General features: G+C 35.5%; 1 protein-coding gene and 1 long non-coding RNA gene across 2 annotated transcripts; one reads left to right on the forward strand and one right to left on the reverse strand.

The window, feature by feature from the left end:
• The first annotated feature begins 593 nt into the window (after positions 1 to 593).
• Positions 594 to 2921, forward strand: LOC123703281. The gene is made up of 3 exons (XR_006752968.1): positions 594 to 1018; positions 2169 to 2310; positions 2846 to 2921. It is a non-coding gene; the product is annotated as an uncharacterized LOC123703281 (long non-coding RNA).
• A 7146-nt stretch (positions 2922 to 10067) lies between these two features.
• Positions 10068 to 13224, reverse strand: LOC123703000. Its single transcript, XM_045650869.1, has 6 exons — positions 13116 to 13224; positions 12608 to 12655; positions 12433 to 12519; positions 11692 to 12348; positions 11088 to 11273; positions 10068 to 10746 (listed from the first exon to the last, which is right to left on the reverse strand). Exons 1-6 carry the CDS (start codon positions 13222 to 13224, stop codon positions 10649 to 10651), a joined length of 1185 nt encoding a protein of 394 aa, XP_045506825.1. The 3' UTR covers positions 10068 to 10648.
• Positions 13225 to 16487: the final 3263 nt, after the last annotated feature.

Raw genomic sequence — 16487 nt, forward strand, 5'->3', positions numbered from 1 at the left:
ATTTTGTTAAAATAGATAGGTATTTAACAGATATTAACTAAAATGAATATGACTTTTGTTAGCTAACGCTAATGCTATAAGCCTCTCTCTGTGCATAATATTATAATGTAGTTTCTCAGGTTTCGATCTATCTTCATACCAAATTTCATCCAAATCGGTTCAGTGGTGGAGGTGTGAAGAAGAGTTCGGATTTGTCCAGTATGTGGATAACATTATGGTAGATAATACTGTACATAGTTTATACATATAGGTACCTACATCAAACCAGATGATGATTTGCACAATTTCATAAAATAAACTAGAGGCGTATTTAATACACCGAATGAGCTAACTCTACTGAACAAAACAAAACATACTCGTCTGAACAAAACATGTTTGCAGTTTTCTGTATTTTCACTAACCATAAACCAAGAAACGTCTTCCAGATTGATCAGCACTTCCATCTCCCAGCGACGACAATAAGCCTTGACTTTGATCTCCGTATTCACCCCTAAGCGTGCCACGAGGCGCCGGAGTGTCGCCGCCACTTGTTGCCACGTCTCGGCGATCCTCCGCCACTACGCACTCTACGCGTGTTCCAACTACCGATCAGCCCCAACTAAGTATACACACCCTCTCGCAAGGACGACAGGACACTGTGTCGCTCTGTGACCCTCTTGGAGACGGAAATCTTGGCGAAGCTCAAAGAATTCTCAGTCACTTATCATTATTTAAATCATATCACACGGATGTTTGATTGTGCAAATCGGATGCACTTTTGATACTATTAAATCTTTTAAATTACGTACCATATTGGGACTTTTGAATAAATGAACAAAATAATATTAGTGATTTTTCAAAGATTTTTCCTTGTACTTAAATCTAGTTTTCCATAATTAATATTTTATTAGTGGCATAAAAATGGTGAAAAGATGTGTGTGTGTGGTGTGTTTGTTCGTAACGAATATCAGTGAATATGGTGAAAAGATGTAGAGTTCTGTATAAAAATATGTTGGAATTGCGGACGTAGGTAGTATTGGTAAGTACCTAGTTATCTAGTTACTTCGATAGATTAAGGCTTAGTAAGTTAGTTTAAATGAAAAGAATAATATTTAGTTAATTGTTATAATGTGTGAAACTCTATTCATTAAAAAACCTAATAATTTTAAACTTTATCAGAATTATAACAACTAGTCGACTTTTACTAGGTATCTACAATTGGATTATGGAGCTTTTTTATGTGATTTGGTATATTTTTTTAATCATATTATCAGATTCTTTTAATCATAGAGTTTTCCGAAAAATTCAAATGATTAATACTTTTTTTTTTCGGTAATATTTTTTAACATTCATTCATATTTCATTTATAAGTTATGTAGGTACTTAAAACGGTGATCATTTCGATAATATTTGGTTAATGTCCGTAAATTTACAAAAGTTATTGGGGAAGAATTTACATGTAATGTATCTACATGGTAATTATTACAATTAGACTGTAAGTAGAGACGTTATCTCCCTTAAAATCTTGATTGAAAAAATCCCGAATGTTGGTATTATGTTCTACGTATTTTACTGCCTTAGAAACAAACATCTTGAACTTAAAACTAAAAAAAGGAACTTTTAACACCGTAAATTATTGTGTACATGTAAGTCACTCATCATGGACGGGTATGAAGTTTCAAAAAAGTTTGGACGCCTCCTAGCCTATTTTAACGAAAAATAGGTATGTTTAAAAATATCATGAGAGTTTTTTCTTGACTTAATGATGTGTAAATATTATTAACGATTGTATATAAATGTAGTCACTTTTAGTTAAAAAAATAATTTGATTTCTTTAAGGCGGAGTATAGAGCACTATAGTGCTCTACCTCATCGCTTCGATTAAGAAAAACATCGAAAGGATATTCACAAGTCCAAGAACATCCGAAGGAAGTTCAGTCGCATTTGGTCAACATGACAACTGATCGTGTAATATTGAAAAGCTTCATAGGAGTCAATGCACTATAGTGATAACAAAATTTTATAGGCGAATTTTTACCGCGGTTAAATTACTCATCTCATGGGGATTTCCCTTAACTATGCGGTTGTAGGTGGGCGGAGAGTTTGTTCACCTTTAATGATTTTAAACATTTAAACATTATCTTAAGGATTAACTCTAGGATATCTGAAGAATATGAATGTCCTTTCAGCAATAAGTGTGCGCGATGGGTGTGCGCAACGCGGTGAAGCCGCCGTCACACACGGCCTACTTCGTGGCGATGGCCGGCATCCTGGGCCTGCTGCTGCTGCTGTGCTGCTACTTCCTCTACTTCTGCATCAAGCGGGTCAAAGGTATGTTGTATTTTTGTATCATATACTAGTATTTTCATCCTTTTTTCGGAGCATTTACATCAAACGAACATAGAGCTAGAGCAAGAGCATTCTTTTGTGATATTTTATTGTAAACGAAAACTCGTATTCAGCGTTGTTCAGTATTAGAACATTGTATATATCTATTGTCATAATCTTCGAACGAAATTCAAATTCAAAATTAAATTTGTCTTTATTTACGAACTAAGAATAACGAAAGAATGCTCTACGTCTGTTTGTACACTTAAAAAAATTCACATAGCGGGGTTAGTAAATGCAACGTAACACAAATTAAGTTCGGTTTTTGTCAAAAAGTATTGCGTTAAATACAAATTAAAATGAGAGTTATCGATGATTAAAAAAACAACCATTAATAATTGACCATGTACCTACCTAATATTATAAATTTATAATTTCCACTATGAATGTAGCATGTAGCAGCGTAGTACAGTAGCATGATTATAAACATTCGTTTCATACGACAAAATGTTTGGATATGTGAAAATGTTGTTTTCAGAGCTATCTCGGCAAGGTCTGCCCGAGCCGGTGCAGTCGGTGCGGCCGCCGCCGCCCGAGACAGTGCCCTATCCTGTGCAACCTGGTACAACTGCCCTTAAATTTCCATGAAAGAATATTATAATATCTTTTAGAAACATTTGGAAGTTATTCCTCTATTTGTGATTGTTGTCAGTCGTACAATTTTCTCACTTACTTAGAAACTTATCAAAAGACTAGTATATAGACACGAAATTGCAAATATTTAAAACTTTAATGCACAATTTTAATGCAAATCTTCGTTTCAGCCTTTTCAGGATGTCCGCTGGTGGACATAGGCCTTTTCAAAGATTTCCGTTTTTCATATGAACGGATAAGTACCTATTGTATAGTCTACTAGCTTTCCTCCCGCGGCATCGCCCGCGCAGTCAAAAAAAACCCGCATAGTTCCCGTTCACGTGGGATTTCCGGGATATAACCTGTCCTATGTCCTTTCTCGGGTATCAAAATATCTCTATACCAAATTTCATGCAAATTGGTTCAGTAGTTAAGGCGTGATTGAGTAACAGACAGACAGACAGAGTTACTTTCGCATTTATAATTATTAGTATGGATGGGTATACTGCATTGTATAATGGGTGGTAGATACAGAGTTTAGACAATATTATAATTCTCTTCTCCATAATACTCGGGTACCACCAGAAGGACGGTACCCGGATCTTTGGAAGGCTTACGTGGGGACACGGATCCAACACGCAGAGGCCCTTTCGAGACTTTTAATGTGTGGTGGGACACCAGCCGCAGCCTGCCCATGACTGCACTATAGAAATACAGCCCTAGGCAGTCCGCGGCCGATGTAAGACTATTGCAGGGTATGGAAATTTAATAATTGGGCTATGGATTGGGATGCTAAATGGACTGGTACTGGGGACTATGGGAAACTATGGCACCTGCCTTTCTACTAAAAGAAAGTAAAAATATGTTGGCAGGTGGTGACTCGCCCTCTCACTGTATGGGCCCCCGAAACAAGTCGCTGCAATAGTGCGACAAGGGGGCAACATATTGTGAGCAGCTAAGGGTGGAGAGGCGTCCCTGGACTTTAAACTCCGATCACGCGCTCCCTGAGGGTCCAGCATCACGTGCCCACTCGCCACTTACGCTTCGCATCCACCCTTCGAGCTAAAAGCTCTCGCGACTCCACTCTGGCCGGCCGGTTAAGGTTGTTGTAACAGTGAAACGACTTTGAGGATTTGGACGTTCTCCCCGCGCTAGCCAAGCACCCCCGCTTCATTTTTACGTGCGCAGAGCGTGATCCGCGCTATCGCAACTAATCGCTCGCGTCGCCGTCGCGTTCCGCAGCAGCTCGGGCATTTTTATTGCCCGACTAAAAAGAAGGGTTATGTTTTTCGCGCCTATCTTTGTATGTATCTAATATTCTTTATACTCTGATATCTTCCGAACCACTGGATGGATTTCTTTAATTAGGGTATCGTTAGGTTCGTCGTATTAGCCCAAGTTTTGTTAGATAGGTGAAAAAAAAGGAAAATGTGGGGTGCTAGACTAAAATACAAAAAAAAACCTTTTTCTGCAATATGGGTATCAAATTAAAGGTATCATAATAAGGATTCCAAAAAAGTGTATCATGCTTATATTACCTACAATAATAAAACAACATAGATTTATTTTTGTGAAATGAAATCAGTGATGATAGGTACATATTTGTGAACGAAATTTTAAGAGAAAAACGCCTGAAAGAAATGCAACTTTATTAACATTGTAATTTTTTCAGGCGCTATTAAAAAACTTTATTTTACTTTTTTATATTGAATTTACTATTTTAATAGTTTAAAAAGCTAAAATTGTACTTTATAGGGCGTGGAGTTGAGATTCGTAAATTTTTTTGTGGTTAGCTATTGTCCTATGGAACCCAAATCTGAAATTTAACTTTGAGGATACTTTTAGTTTTTGAGTTACGAATTTTTGAAAATCGGAAAATAAGTATAGAAAGTAGAGATGCACCGAATATTCGGTTCCTATCCGGTATCCGGCTTATCCGGCCCTTTTTTACTATCCGGCCGGATACCGGATAGTAATGTACTATCAGGCCGGATACCGGATAGTAAACTTGGTAGATTTTATAAATAGAATCTAAATAGAGACATAGTTGTAATTGAAGCTTTTTATTATTTTTAACGAATTTTTTTTAACTGAAGCGGTAAAAGTGTCTCTACCAAGAACTGTGACCGCGAGAACGTTCACTACGAAACAAATCAAAACCTGCACGGCGCGGGCAGCGTGCCGGTGCGCGACACGCACTTACGAAACTCAAAATGCCGCCGGCCGAATATTCGGCGGCCGGATACCGAACATTCGGCTGGTGGTCAGGCCGAACATCCGGTATCCGGTATCCGGCCAAACAACTATTCGTTGCATCTCTAATAGAAAGTTACTACATCTTATTTTTGTTACGCATATTTATTGTTTTGACGTCAGAATGGCGGGACCACTTTGTTTAAAGAATATCTTGTAATCCTGTTAGAGTAGAAGTTTTTTACGAAAGTATAAAATAGTACCTACTAATTTTGCACTAAATTATAGGTACATAATTTTCAAAATGCCTGAGGAAGTCGCGCCATCTTGACGTAACGGGTATTTGGTGTAGGGCTTTGACCTACTAAGGTTATCAATGTGCACTAAAAAGCATAAAATAAAAAAGTTGTTAAAAAACCCGACTGAGAAAAAAACAAATTCAAAAAAAGATTTGTAATAGAAAACTTAGTTAGTAGCAGGCGGGCACACATTCGCAAACATAGTTAAAAGAAATCTTATGTGAAACCACGCGCACGCACAAAATTGTCGAAAGAAAAATTGTACAAAATTGCCATCCACAATCAGGCAAAATACAATTTTAGAGAATGAGCAGCACAACCTCCTCGTCCGACAGTTCGAGCTACAGTGCCGCCCGTCGCCCGCGCACGGACCCGCTCATTTCATTTCATTTAGAAAACAGTGAATGATTATTTGTAGCTCAATAAGAACTTGTTTTGTCTCGTCAAACGTACAATTTATGACAAACACCTTTTAAAATATTATTGTGAAAGAAAAATAGCAAAACTCCATACCGTTTAGACGTAGTTACGAAAATTCAAACAAGAAATGCTCCACTTTGGAATATTTTTTTGGACATTATTTTTATAGATAGAATTATTTCAAACGTTCAAATTAAAGTTTAAGGTCTAATGAGTAACATATATTTTTTTTGGACATTTATATTCACTAACCGAAGAGAAGTTAGACGAAGAAAACAGGCAATTGGCAGTAAGTAGCCCCTTAAGGCAAGCCAGAGGTGGGGGTCCTGTCCTCGTCAGGCTTCACTCCGACCGGCCGGTGAAGGCAAGCCGGAGATGAAGACAGGGGCCTCCCCCGGGAGCACTCGGTTCCCGCGGGGTCACTACTCCCCGACACCCCGCCACAAGGTGTCCTGCGGGTTGACTGATTGCACGGGTGGAATATCTATTATCACGTAAACAATAGATATCCCAACCGTGGGCGATGGGGTCGTCACATCCCTACGCCCATATTATAATTATTATTATGTTTACCAGTGGTGCGAGCGAGCGCGTCGGCCATGGCGCGCCTGTGCCAGTCGCCGCGCGGGCCGCTGTCCCCCCGCGCGCCGCTCTCCCCGCACACGCCCCGCTCGCCGCTGTCGCCGCACGCGCTGCGCTCACCCGCCAGGGAACCTTATGGTACATACTCACTTATACAATTAAAGTGTTTTCACTTTCAAACACATTTCCCGCTTAGACTTACAGAATTTAATGCAAAACGAAATAAGATAACAGATGTTACTATTCAATTCCAAAGCCAAGAAAATTTACTTTGTTAGTGTATCAAGTTGAGATGTTCATGGAATTTTAAACAGGTATAAATTTATACAAAATCTCGTGATGAATTTAGCTGATTTTCAATTTTGTAATTTTGTACCTAAAGGATATTTAATTCAAATATCAGACTGACTCTACACTCTACAATGCAGTGCCATTTTTATCAAATCGATATACACTAAACTTTCTTAAATACAAATTTTCCTCTCTGTTCCAGTGCACGCGCGCGCGAACTCCCTAATCCCGCACACACAGCACACCAGCACAGTGCACCCGCACCGCGCCCGCACGCTCCCCCCTCCCACCATCCTCCCCCAGCGCCCACACGAGCCAACATCTCTCGCCATTAAGAAACACAACGCGCCAGCACCAAAGTCCCCCGCCCCAAGGAGAAAGCAAGAAGAAGTGGTCAGAAGAACACGGGATAGATCCGCAAATGATGTCGCGAAGAAACATCTGTCGGCCCCGCCCGAAATTGTAGTTGGGGACCCTCAGTAGGTTCTAATGTATTGGCCAAATTGTGGATAAATGTTATATAGGTGCTAATTTTCACAATGAAAGTATCTAGAAACTAATTTTTATGTGCATTTCTTGGCGCTTTACTTTATGTGGAGCATATAAAAAAATGTTACCTCAATTGATTGAATAAAACCATGAATTTGTGCCACCGATCTTTAAGCCAAAATTTGCTATACATACCTGTGTTTGGAATGAATGTACTGACTAAACAGTAGTTTAGTCATAAGCTGTGTCCAAAAAATCTATGTCATATTTTTAAATAAACGTTTTTCGCTAAACAACGATGTATAAGAATAGATAGTATAATTTGAGCATTGTATTAGATTAGAATAAGAAATATTTCTATATAGATATTAGATAGATATTATTATAAAGCATTGAATTTGTAAATAATCTAAAACAACGCCTTATGGCTAATGCCAAAGAATTGTGCCAAATATTATCGTGCTATCTAGATAGAGATTAGAGAAATACTTATAGAGTCGTTTGTTAGTTTTTGCTCGATTAATTGTTACGCCCAAAAACCGAAAAAGCTCATTTAGCGAAATAATGGCTCACAACACGTCGTGGTCATAGTAAAAGATCCTCTGATAGCGAAATTTGTGTTATAAAGTAGTAACAGCCCACGACGCGTGGTGACAATCATAGAAAGACCACAAAGACTATAAAATTATGTCATGGCGTCGAAATAGAGAAAGAGCTCTAGCTCACTTTTGAGTGATTTTGATATCATATATTATTATTAACTTATAAGGAAAGTTCGAGTTTCCTCTTACGTATATCAAATACCATCCTGTTCATAATATATTATCCTATTATAATTGGATTTTTTTTAATGTACCTATAATTAGGAACATAAGTACTTCTCTATAGTAAAATTTTTGATGGCAGAAATAATTTTCTAAAGGTTTAAAGTATTTCTATATCTAGTTATTATAAAGGAATTGCTATATTATTGTTATCAATATTATATCGAGCGTTGGCTCATATCCTGTAAATAAAGGCTGCGTTTGTTACCGCTTTTACTGTTATTATACACAAGTCTTGTAAACGTTTGTAATAAAAAGCTTCTTGTTTTTAAACAGTTTTTTTATTTTCCTTTTTTTTATAAATGATTTGTCCTAACAAATTTTGTTATAAATAACTTGCATAAAACAACATTTATTTTAAACTAATTTTACAACCAATAATTTCGTAATTTATGTCAAAAATTACAATATCAATATTATACAATTACTTATGTACCTACATGTATGCAAAAACTATTTTTTTTTTTCAGATTTGTGTATACGATGCAATTTTATTAAAAAACCTAACCTAACCATTTAAACTTTGAGAGCAACCTCCAGAAACCCAACATTTACAGGAACCTAACCTTACCTTTCCAGTAACCTAACTTTGACAAAAACCTAACTTTTAACAAACATAAGTTTTACAGAAGCCTAACTTTGACAAAAACCTAATTTTTCACAAACATAACTTTTACATAAATCTAACTAAGGCAAGAACCTAACTTTTACTACTGACTATTTTACTGACTAATGCACGACCGACACCGCCGCTGTTTCTGTTAGAACTATTATTAGGCTATAAATATAAAAAATTAAAAATAGATAAAAACGATACGCGATCTTTCGCAGAGCATAATTCAATTTTCAATGCTTTTGCCTAACTCGTATGTTATGTCAATCATATTAAAGTTGCAGCTCTACCACACGCTATATGAATTTGAAGTACCTAGTACTTAGCAGGAAAAGTTTCTAAATATTTTTACTTATCTCTTTGTTTGTATAATATGCTCTGTGTAAACATCCTAATGGCCGAACTGAAGTTGAAAGGAATTTCACTAGCAAATAGCGAGTGTTGAAATAAAAATACATAAAGAAAAATAAAATATTTATTTATAAGCGAATCACATACAATAATTCTGTTGGAACAATAACAATGACAATTTTCAATTTTCTATTAACTATAACTATAAAATATATTTGCGTTATTTTTTATTTATACCAACATTATATTCGCATAAACACGGACAATAAATAGAATATCAAAATACAATAATTTTAGAAATACAGGAGATTATTAATCTTTCTGAATTGTAATACATATTAGCGAATACATAATTACATTATTTCAACAGTAAAACCAAAGTACTTAGAGCTAGGTTTCAAATTCATAAAATACATATTATGTAATAGATATAGGTACAGTACTCCAAAATTAATAATGCGCATGCAAATCTTCGCTAATTATTGTCGTATTTCCAAAATGTATTTCATTTGAGTAAACAAATTTTACTAAATTATGCATGAAGAGAATGCATTTAACCACTCTACATAACCTAGGTACATAATATCATGTGATAATATCGTCTTCGGACGCTCCGGGAATATGACAATTACCGAACAGTGACGAAGATTTCTATGCGCATTATCACTTTTGGAGTATGTGTACTGCAATATAATTTACAACGATAGCTTTTTCAAAACGTTTTAAATTGACTATTAATTAACTTTTTAAACAACTTGTAGTTTTTAATATCACAAGAAGGGATGTTTATGAACTACATAGTTTGAATGATTCAAAAATAAATACCTATAATTTCCTAAAAAAATCGTGTAAATATACGCCATAATTAATTTTGCTTGTTTATCGTATCAAATTAAAAAATATAAAGAATATAATATGTAGTTATCTACAACATACTATTATAAAAAAAATATACTACGAACAAAATTGCACACAACAATAAACATGGTTTTTAAGCTTTTTAAAATATGTAAGTACTATTTTCTTAAATATTGACTAGACAAAATCACGTATAAAATAAAATAATCGACTAGAATATAATCTATTGAGCGCTAAATTATTATAATTTCTTAACTTGATTAGTTTATGTAAAATTAATAAATGCACGTATAATAAGTCTCTTATAACATTTTGGTTGCCAACATTAATATTTAACATCAACGAAAACATACAAACTGTGATGCAAACTTTAATAACATGGAAGTCGTACACGCTCTGCACTGCATTGTTTTCATTTCAAAACATAAAAATTTGTGATGGATATTTCGTTGGCGATTTGTGCTGAACAATGAAATATGTAACATCTTTAAATCTTCCACATTTCTTGCAAAGTAAATCATTTCATTTCGTTCTTGGACTTTTGGATTTCATAATGTCTATGTACCTAATTAAAATATACAGCAAGTATTTAGTTAAAATGTTTCGCTGGATGAAATTGAACTTTCAAATATTTTAAGCTCTCTCTAGCTCTATCTCACAATAATTTAAACTAAAACATTAATAAAATATTTGTTAACTTTACAATGAAATTGGCAACCTACTACCTTATTTTGGTGTTAAACTGTGAGGTTTTATGGAAAGTAACTTATTTACTAAAAATGTTTCAATTATATAGCAGTTTCCTTTCTGTCCATGGTGAGTCGCACCTCGTGGTAGGCGGGCGGCATCTCGTCACACGCTTCTAAATCGAAGTCCAGGTCACTTTCTGCAAAATAGTTAAAAAAAAATATTGTTGATATACTTTTACTGTTCTAGTTAAATTACTAACCACTGAAATGAATGTGAAAATAAATGGAAGTGTCAACTAAGCAGTAGGTAATTTATGGTAGAAAGTTACAAACTAGAGCCCATGGTACATAATATTTTATGTATCGTGGTGATTCTAAAAGAAGTATTATTGAATAAATTTTAAATAAAAATTGACATGGACGTTTTAGATTGAAAGCTGAAGACAATCAGGTAACGCGCTGGCTTGTTTCGCTTGGTGATAGTAATGAAAGAAAAAAGAGAAAGATCTTCTTATGTAGATACAAAAACAAATCTGACCAGACAGCGCGCCAGACTGCGGCCTGATGACAGGCGCTAGCACGTCCCCCGCGCTGGCGTGGCGCGCGCGCACGAAGCCGTCGCCCCACGCCGCGGGCGCCACGCTGGCGGGGCCCACCGCCGGCGCGCCCGCCTGCCAGCCCTCCTCCTCGGGGTACGAGGCTTCGGACTCGTAGCCTATCGCTTCTGGAAGTGTAGATTTGGATGATATTGTTTTGCTCTACACTGATGGTAAAATAAGCAATATACGAGTATGCGTGGTCATTCTTTGACTAGGTATCTACATCGTTAGTCATCATTTAAATAATCATTATAGGAATATATTCTTGGTAGTTTTAAACAGTAGAATGTAGATGCATCGACAATCTTATGGGATATTTGGAATATTGTCATGATGATAGGGTCGCTTTTATTCAGTACATAGCTACAGATCACTACAGATTCACTAATATTACAGAGAAGAAAGATTGTTTCTTTGTTTTTAGATAACCCAAAAAATATACATAAATGGCATTGATAATTCTTTCACCAGTATTTTTATTTTTGTTGCTATCTCGGGTTAAAAAGTAGCTTTTGACAATAGGTATTTATTTATGATACTCACCTACAGATGGCGGTGGGACAGGCATACCATTTGAATTATACAAACTAGAGCGTGACTCTACGCTGTGGTGTATCGCTCCCGATCTGTCGACCTCGATAACAGCTTCTTCAAACCGAGACACTTTGAATTCCTCCACTGGTACTAATGTTTGCTTCATTCTTTCCTTACTTCTAATGGATTCATTTAGTGATTGCTTCGTTTCCTTTGGTTTAAATACTTGTGGCCTATCATTACCGTCGTCTGTCACAATAGTTGGTGTATTATCTCCAATGTAAAATGAAGATTCAGCTTCAGTAGCGTCATAATCTTTAATATCTTCTGATGCTTCTGCGTTCTTCTTTCTTGACGATTTAATATTGGTGTAGTGTTTCTTGCAAGATCTTGAAACAATTTGTTCGTCACTAAGTGGTACCTCATCATGTTCGTCGGTGTCAGGAGTTATTGTTCTTGTGAATGAGACGCTATCGCCGTCTGGTTTGAGAGGAATGTATAATTCTTTAGTAGATCGCTCCCAGTCCCTTCTGTGCAGAACTTCGTCAATGACGCTGGGGGCTGAGTGGTAACGCGCATCGTTTTCTGCTGCTTCCAGTTGCGATTTGCGGCGACTGCGAATGTCTTCGTGACTTTTGTGCGCTGATAGCGATTGCTTTGTGCTTCCTGATAAACATAGTTATTATTCGATATTTTTGTAAAGTGTAGTAAAAATAGTTTGTAAAGTAAAAATAGTTTGTAAGTACTTACCAGAAGTGCTGGGCAGGTGCAGAGAGACAGCACTGCTTCCAAATCTTCGTCCAAATAGCTCCGTCGAACGGCGGTGCGAACCTGCTTCTGTAAATGTTATGTTATTTATTATTTATTGTGTTCCAATTACCACAAATTTTGTTGCAATTCTCTACTTGTTTGTAATTTCACTTACCATGTGTTATCACACTGGGTTTCTGGGGATGCTTGCCGGAGCTTGTATCTAAAACATCAAAATTAAAAATACACCTCTATACCTACTTACCTTATTTGGCACAAAAATAATCAAGTGTTATTGATGATGTTCCAATATAAAATAACACGAAAATTATACAACATTATTACAAGAAAAAAATAGTTATTTTACGTATTGGTACAATTTTCAGAAACATTCCCATCATCACTCATTGCATTTGATATAAAATTAAGAGAAGGAGTAAACGGATCACCGACCACAGCCACCGGTGATCAGCGACAGCCATTTGACATGTTTTTTTAATATTTTGTCGCGGACACTTCGCGACCACTCGCCACAAAGATATGTGTACAGTGTATGAAAAAACGTGTTAAGTGGCTGTCGCTGGCCACCGGTTGCAGCGGTCGGTGGCCCGTTTGCGCCGGCCCTAAGAGCGCCTATAGCCATCACTAATCATGTCTAGTTTGCTAGCTTTGCAGCATTGTACCCGAAGCGTCGTCAGGCCAGCAGCACAGCCAGCACAAGAGCAGCAGCGGCGCGCACACTTCCGCCGCCAGCACCGCGCTCGCACCATCCAGCGCGCTCGCACCCGCCATGCTACAATTATAAACAATCTCATAAAAATAGTACTTACTAGTATTTAATTTTAGTACTATACATTTAGAATTAAAGACTTTAAACGTAAGTTATTCAGCAGTATCCCTGTGACCACACTCGCTGTAATGTGTTCGAAACGTCGGGTTAAATAATATAATAAATCACGAAAATTCGTTAAAAAGCCTTTACTTTCTAAATAGTATAAAATAACTTGGTTTTCTTAGGTTTCCAATGCAATTGTACAACCTAAAAGTACGTAACCGATTTTGAAAATTCTTACACTAATGGTAAACGAAATACATTGCTGAAAGCGTAGTTTTTTTGATGGGCATGTAAGAAAGAAAAATAATGCATCGGTGCATACCCAGGATGTAAGAATATGAAGTGCATAGGCATACGTGTTATGTTTATGCTCATATTTCGATCACTGGGCGAATATTATAGAAAACGTAACCGATATATTTGAGCTTTGTGAGCTTTCCAATAGCAGAAGAACGTCTTTGTAATAGAATGAAAAGTTACAAAATAATGTATTACAGAATCGCTGTCAACTAAAAAATGAGTAAAATTTAATGGGATTTTCATACTGTATCTACCTACAGAAGAATTTTAAATGTTATTATTCACATCGATAGAAAAATAGAAGGATTGTGAAACTACAAAACAAACACTCCTATTTCTCATACCGTGGTCAATAAAGGCGGAGTTACGTTTATACTAATATCACACCAATATCATAATAGATTTGCGTATTATCTTGTACACAACACTTTAGTAGATAAATACTAAATCGAACTCCCGTTCATAATTTTTATTATAACATGCATATAATGGTTATGAAAATAACTATAATAAAGCTGAAACATAAAACGGACAAAAAAGTGTATCGTTTGCTTGCGGCCTTGCCCAGCTCAACACTAGATCTTCATTTGATTTAGAGGCTCTAACAATGGAGCAACATAAATTTTATATCCAAAGCTTACGGAGTACTTATGTAGCGTCGTTTTCGTGTCTTTTATTATAGATTTCGTGAATATTTGGTGTAATTTATCAATAAATGACGGCTAAACATGATGTTACATGTATTGTAATTTGTAACACGTTTATTTAACATGTGTACTTGCAAGTAAACTATTTATTTATCTAAGAAATCAGTGATATTTCATTAACCATTTTGAATGAGTAATGTAGAGCTTAAAAATAAAAGATCACTCATGGCGGATTTAAAGTGCGACTTGGGAAAAATATTATTTAACACAATGTTTTCAATATGGTTAGAAAAAAAAAGTGTACACAAAATTGAAATATTGTACCAAATCCATTATACCGGCTGTCCAACGTTGATTTACAGCCCTGAATCAATTATTTATTATTATATACAACGTAATTAATCAATTTTTCCTACCTTTAATTTCAAATATTTTTAGCCCAAAAAAAATATTTTCTAAATTGTATTTACTAATTAATGAAATCTATTATTATGTACACAGAGCTTTTACTTTTTGTCTTTTTTACAACTACCAATTTAAATAAAAACGAAAATAAACGAAAATGATTTCAATGCTTACCTATGAGATGATGGTGTAGTACAACTATAGCATTGTCGGAGTAGCACAGCTAGTAGTGTGTGTGTGTGTTTGTTCCCGAGAGTTGTTCACTCACTGAGGCGCCGCTTGCCATCCGAGCGGTTTTGGCTCGGGCCAGTGGTACACTGGGAACTAGAGAAACAAATTTATTATTGCTTTTTTAGCACTTATAACGATTCAAAAGTGCATTTTATAAATTTATATACATACATTATTATTGTATCTCTTCTAATTATATTGACTATAAACTTTGACGAGATACTATTACGATATTACTATTTCGATATTATTACGATAACTGTTTACTGACATGTGTAAGAAAATAATTGAAATAGTAATACATATAATATTTATAGTTAATATTTATAGTTAGTGAAAATAGGTGAAAATCATATACGTAGGTATACAAAAATGGATATTTTGAAGGAATGAGGAAAACCCTAATAGTATGGTCTGTCTATTATAGTGTTCTATCTATTATATTATAGTGTTCAGAAACCAGATTTCACAACGAAACCATCAGCCGTAAAAATAAATACAGGTTGCAGCTTTAATAATGTTCAACTGTATAAAAGATTTATGTAGAGCGAATGATGTGTTTGTAAAATTGAAATTCCTTCGTAACAGCTTGACCTATTTTTATGATTAGTTTTTTCTGTACTTACGTTTACGTGAGTACGTTACGTTTAGGTCTGATAAGGTCGAATTTTTTTTTGAATCTTTTATTATCATAATATGGAAATGTTAAAAATAAGAGATGTTCCCATTGTATACCGAGCTTTGCCGGCGCCGGAGTGTCGCGCTGCCATCGATTGGGGCAGCCTCTGTCCTCTGAGGGACCAGCACAACCTTGGCTTACTCCAAATACCAAGTTTCATACTCTTTTCGGGAATAAACTATGAACTACTTAATATATTGATGGTTACTTAATATATTGGATGATTGATGGTTAATGGTTAGTAATATCAAATATGTCTGGTAATAGGGTATTTTTTTTATTTTCAGTAAATCTATTTCATTTAAAAGAATGTTTTTACAACAAAAATCTTTAAAAAATAATATACAAATGTACGGTTTTTCAAAAGCTTGCGGTGAGCTTTTGAATTGGTATTGTTTTAAAAGCGCTTAAATTATTGTATTGCATACGTAATGCGGTGTATAAATTTTTATCAGGTAAAAACTAGTGCTACTAAAGTTTGATAGCAATGTTGACTGTTGAGACTGAAAAGTCTGTAAAACAGTCGGAGCTTTTTTAAGCTTTCTGCAATTTTTCCCATATTTAGGACAAATTACAAAAATATAATAACTTTATAATATGGTGTTTTTGAAACTAGCATACTGCATTTTTAAGTATGTACCTACACAATTTAAATGATAATTGGGTAATTTTTGTATGATGAAAAATCAAAGTGAAACGTACGTATTTTTGTGCCATCGGTTCAGAATGTATAGTTTCTACAGAGAGGAGCGTTCCACTTGAAGATATCCATTTTGTGCCCCGACGCCTAGAGAGGGCATAAAAATGAAATTTATTTAATTGTATATTGAATGACATCAGTTAAATCCATTATAAATGTAAACTAGGAGTGAGTATCCACGATCCACCCTCTCTCGTTATAATAATCATGGCAGTTTAAAGTAGGATGTGTGATGATGAATATATTTTTTATTTCATT

Source organism: Colias croceus, chromosome 25 (genome assembly GCF_905220415.1).
Source record: "Colias croceus chromosome 25, ilColCroc2.1".
NCBI classification, from domain to species: domain Eukaryota; kingdom Metazoa; phylum Arthropoda; class Insecta; order Lepidoptera; family Pieridae; genus Colias; species Colias croceus.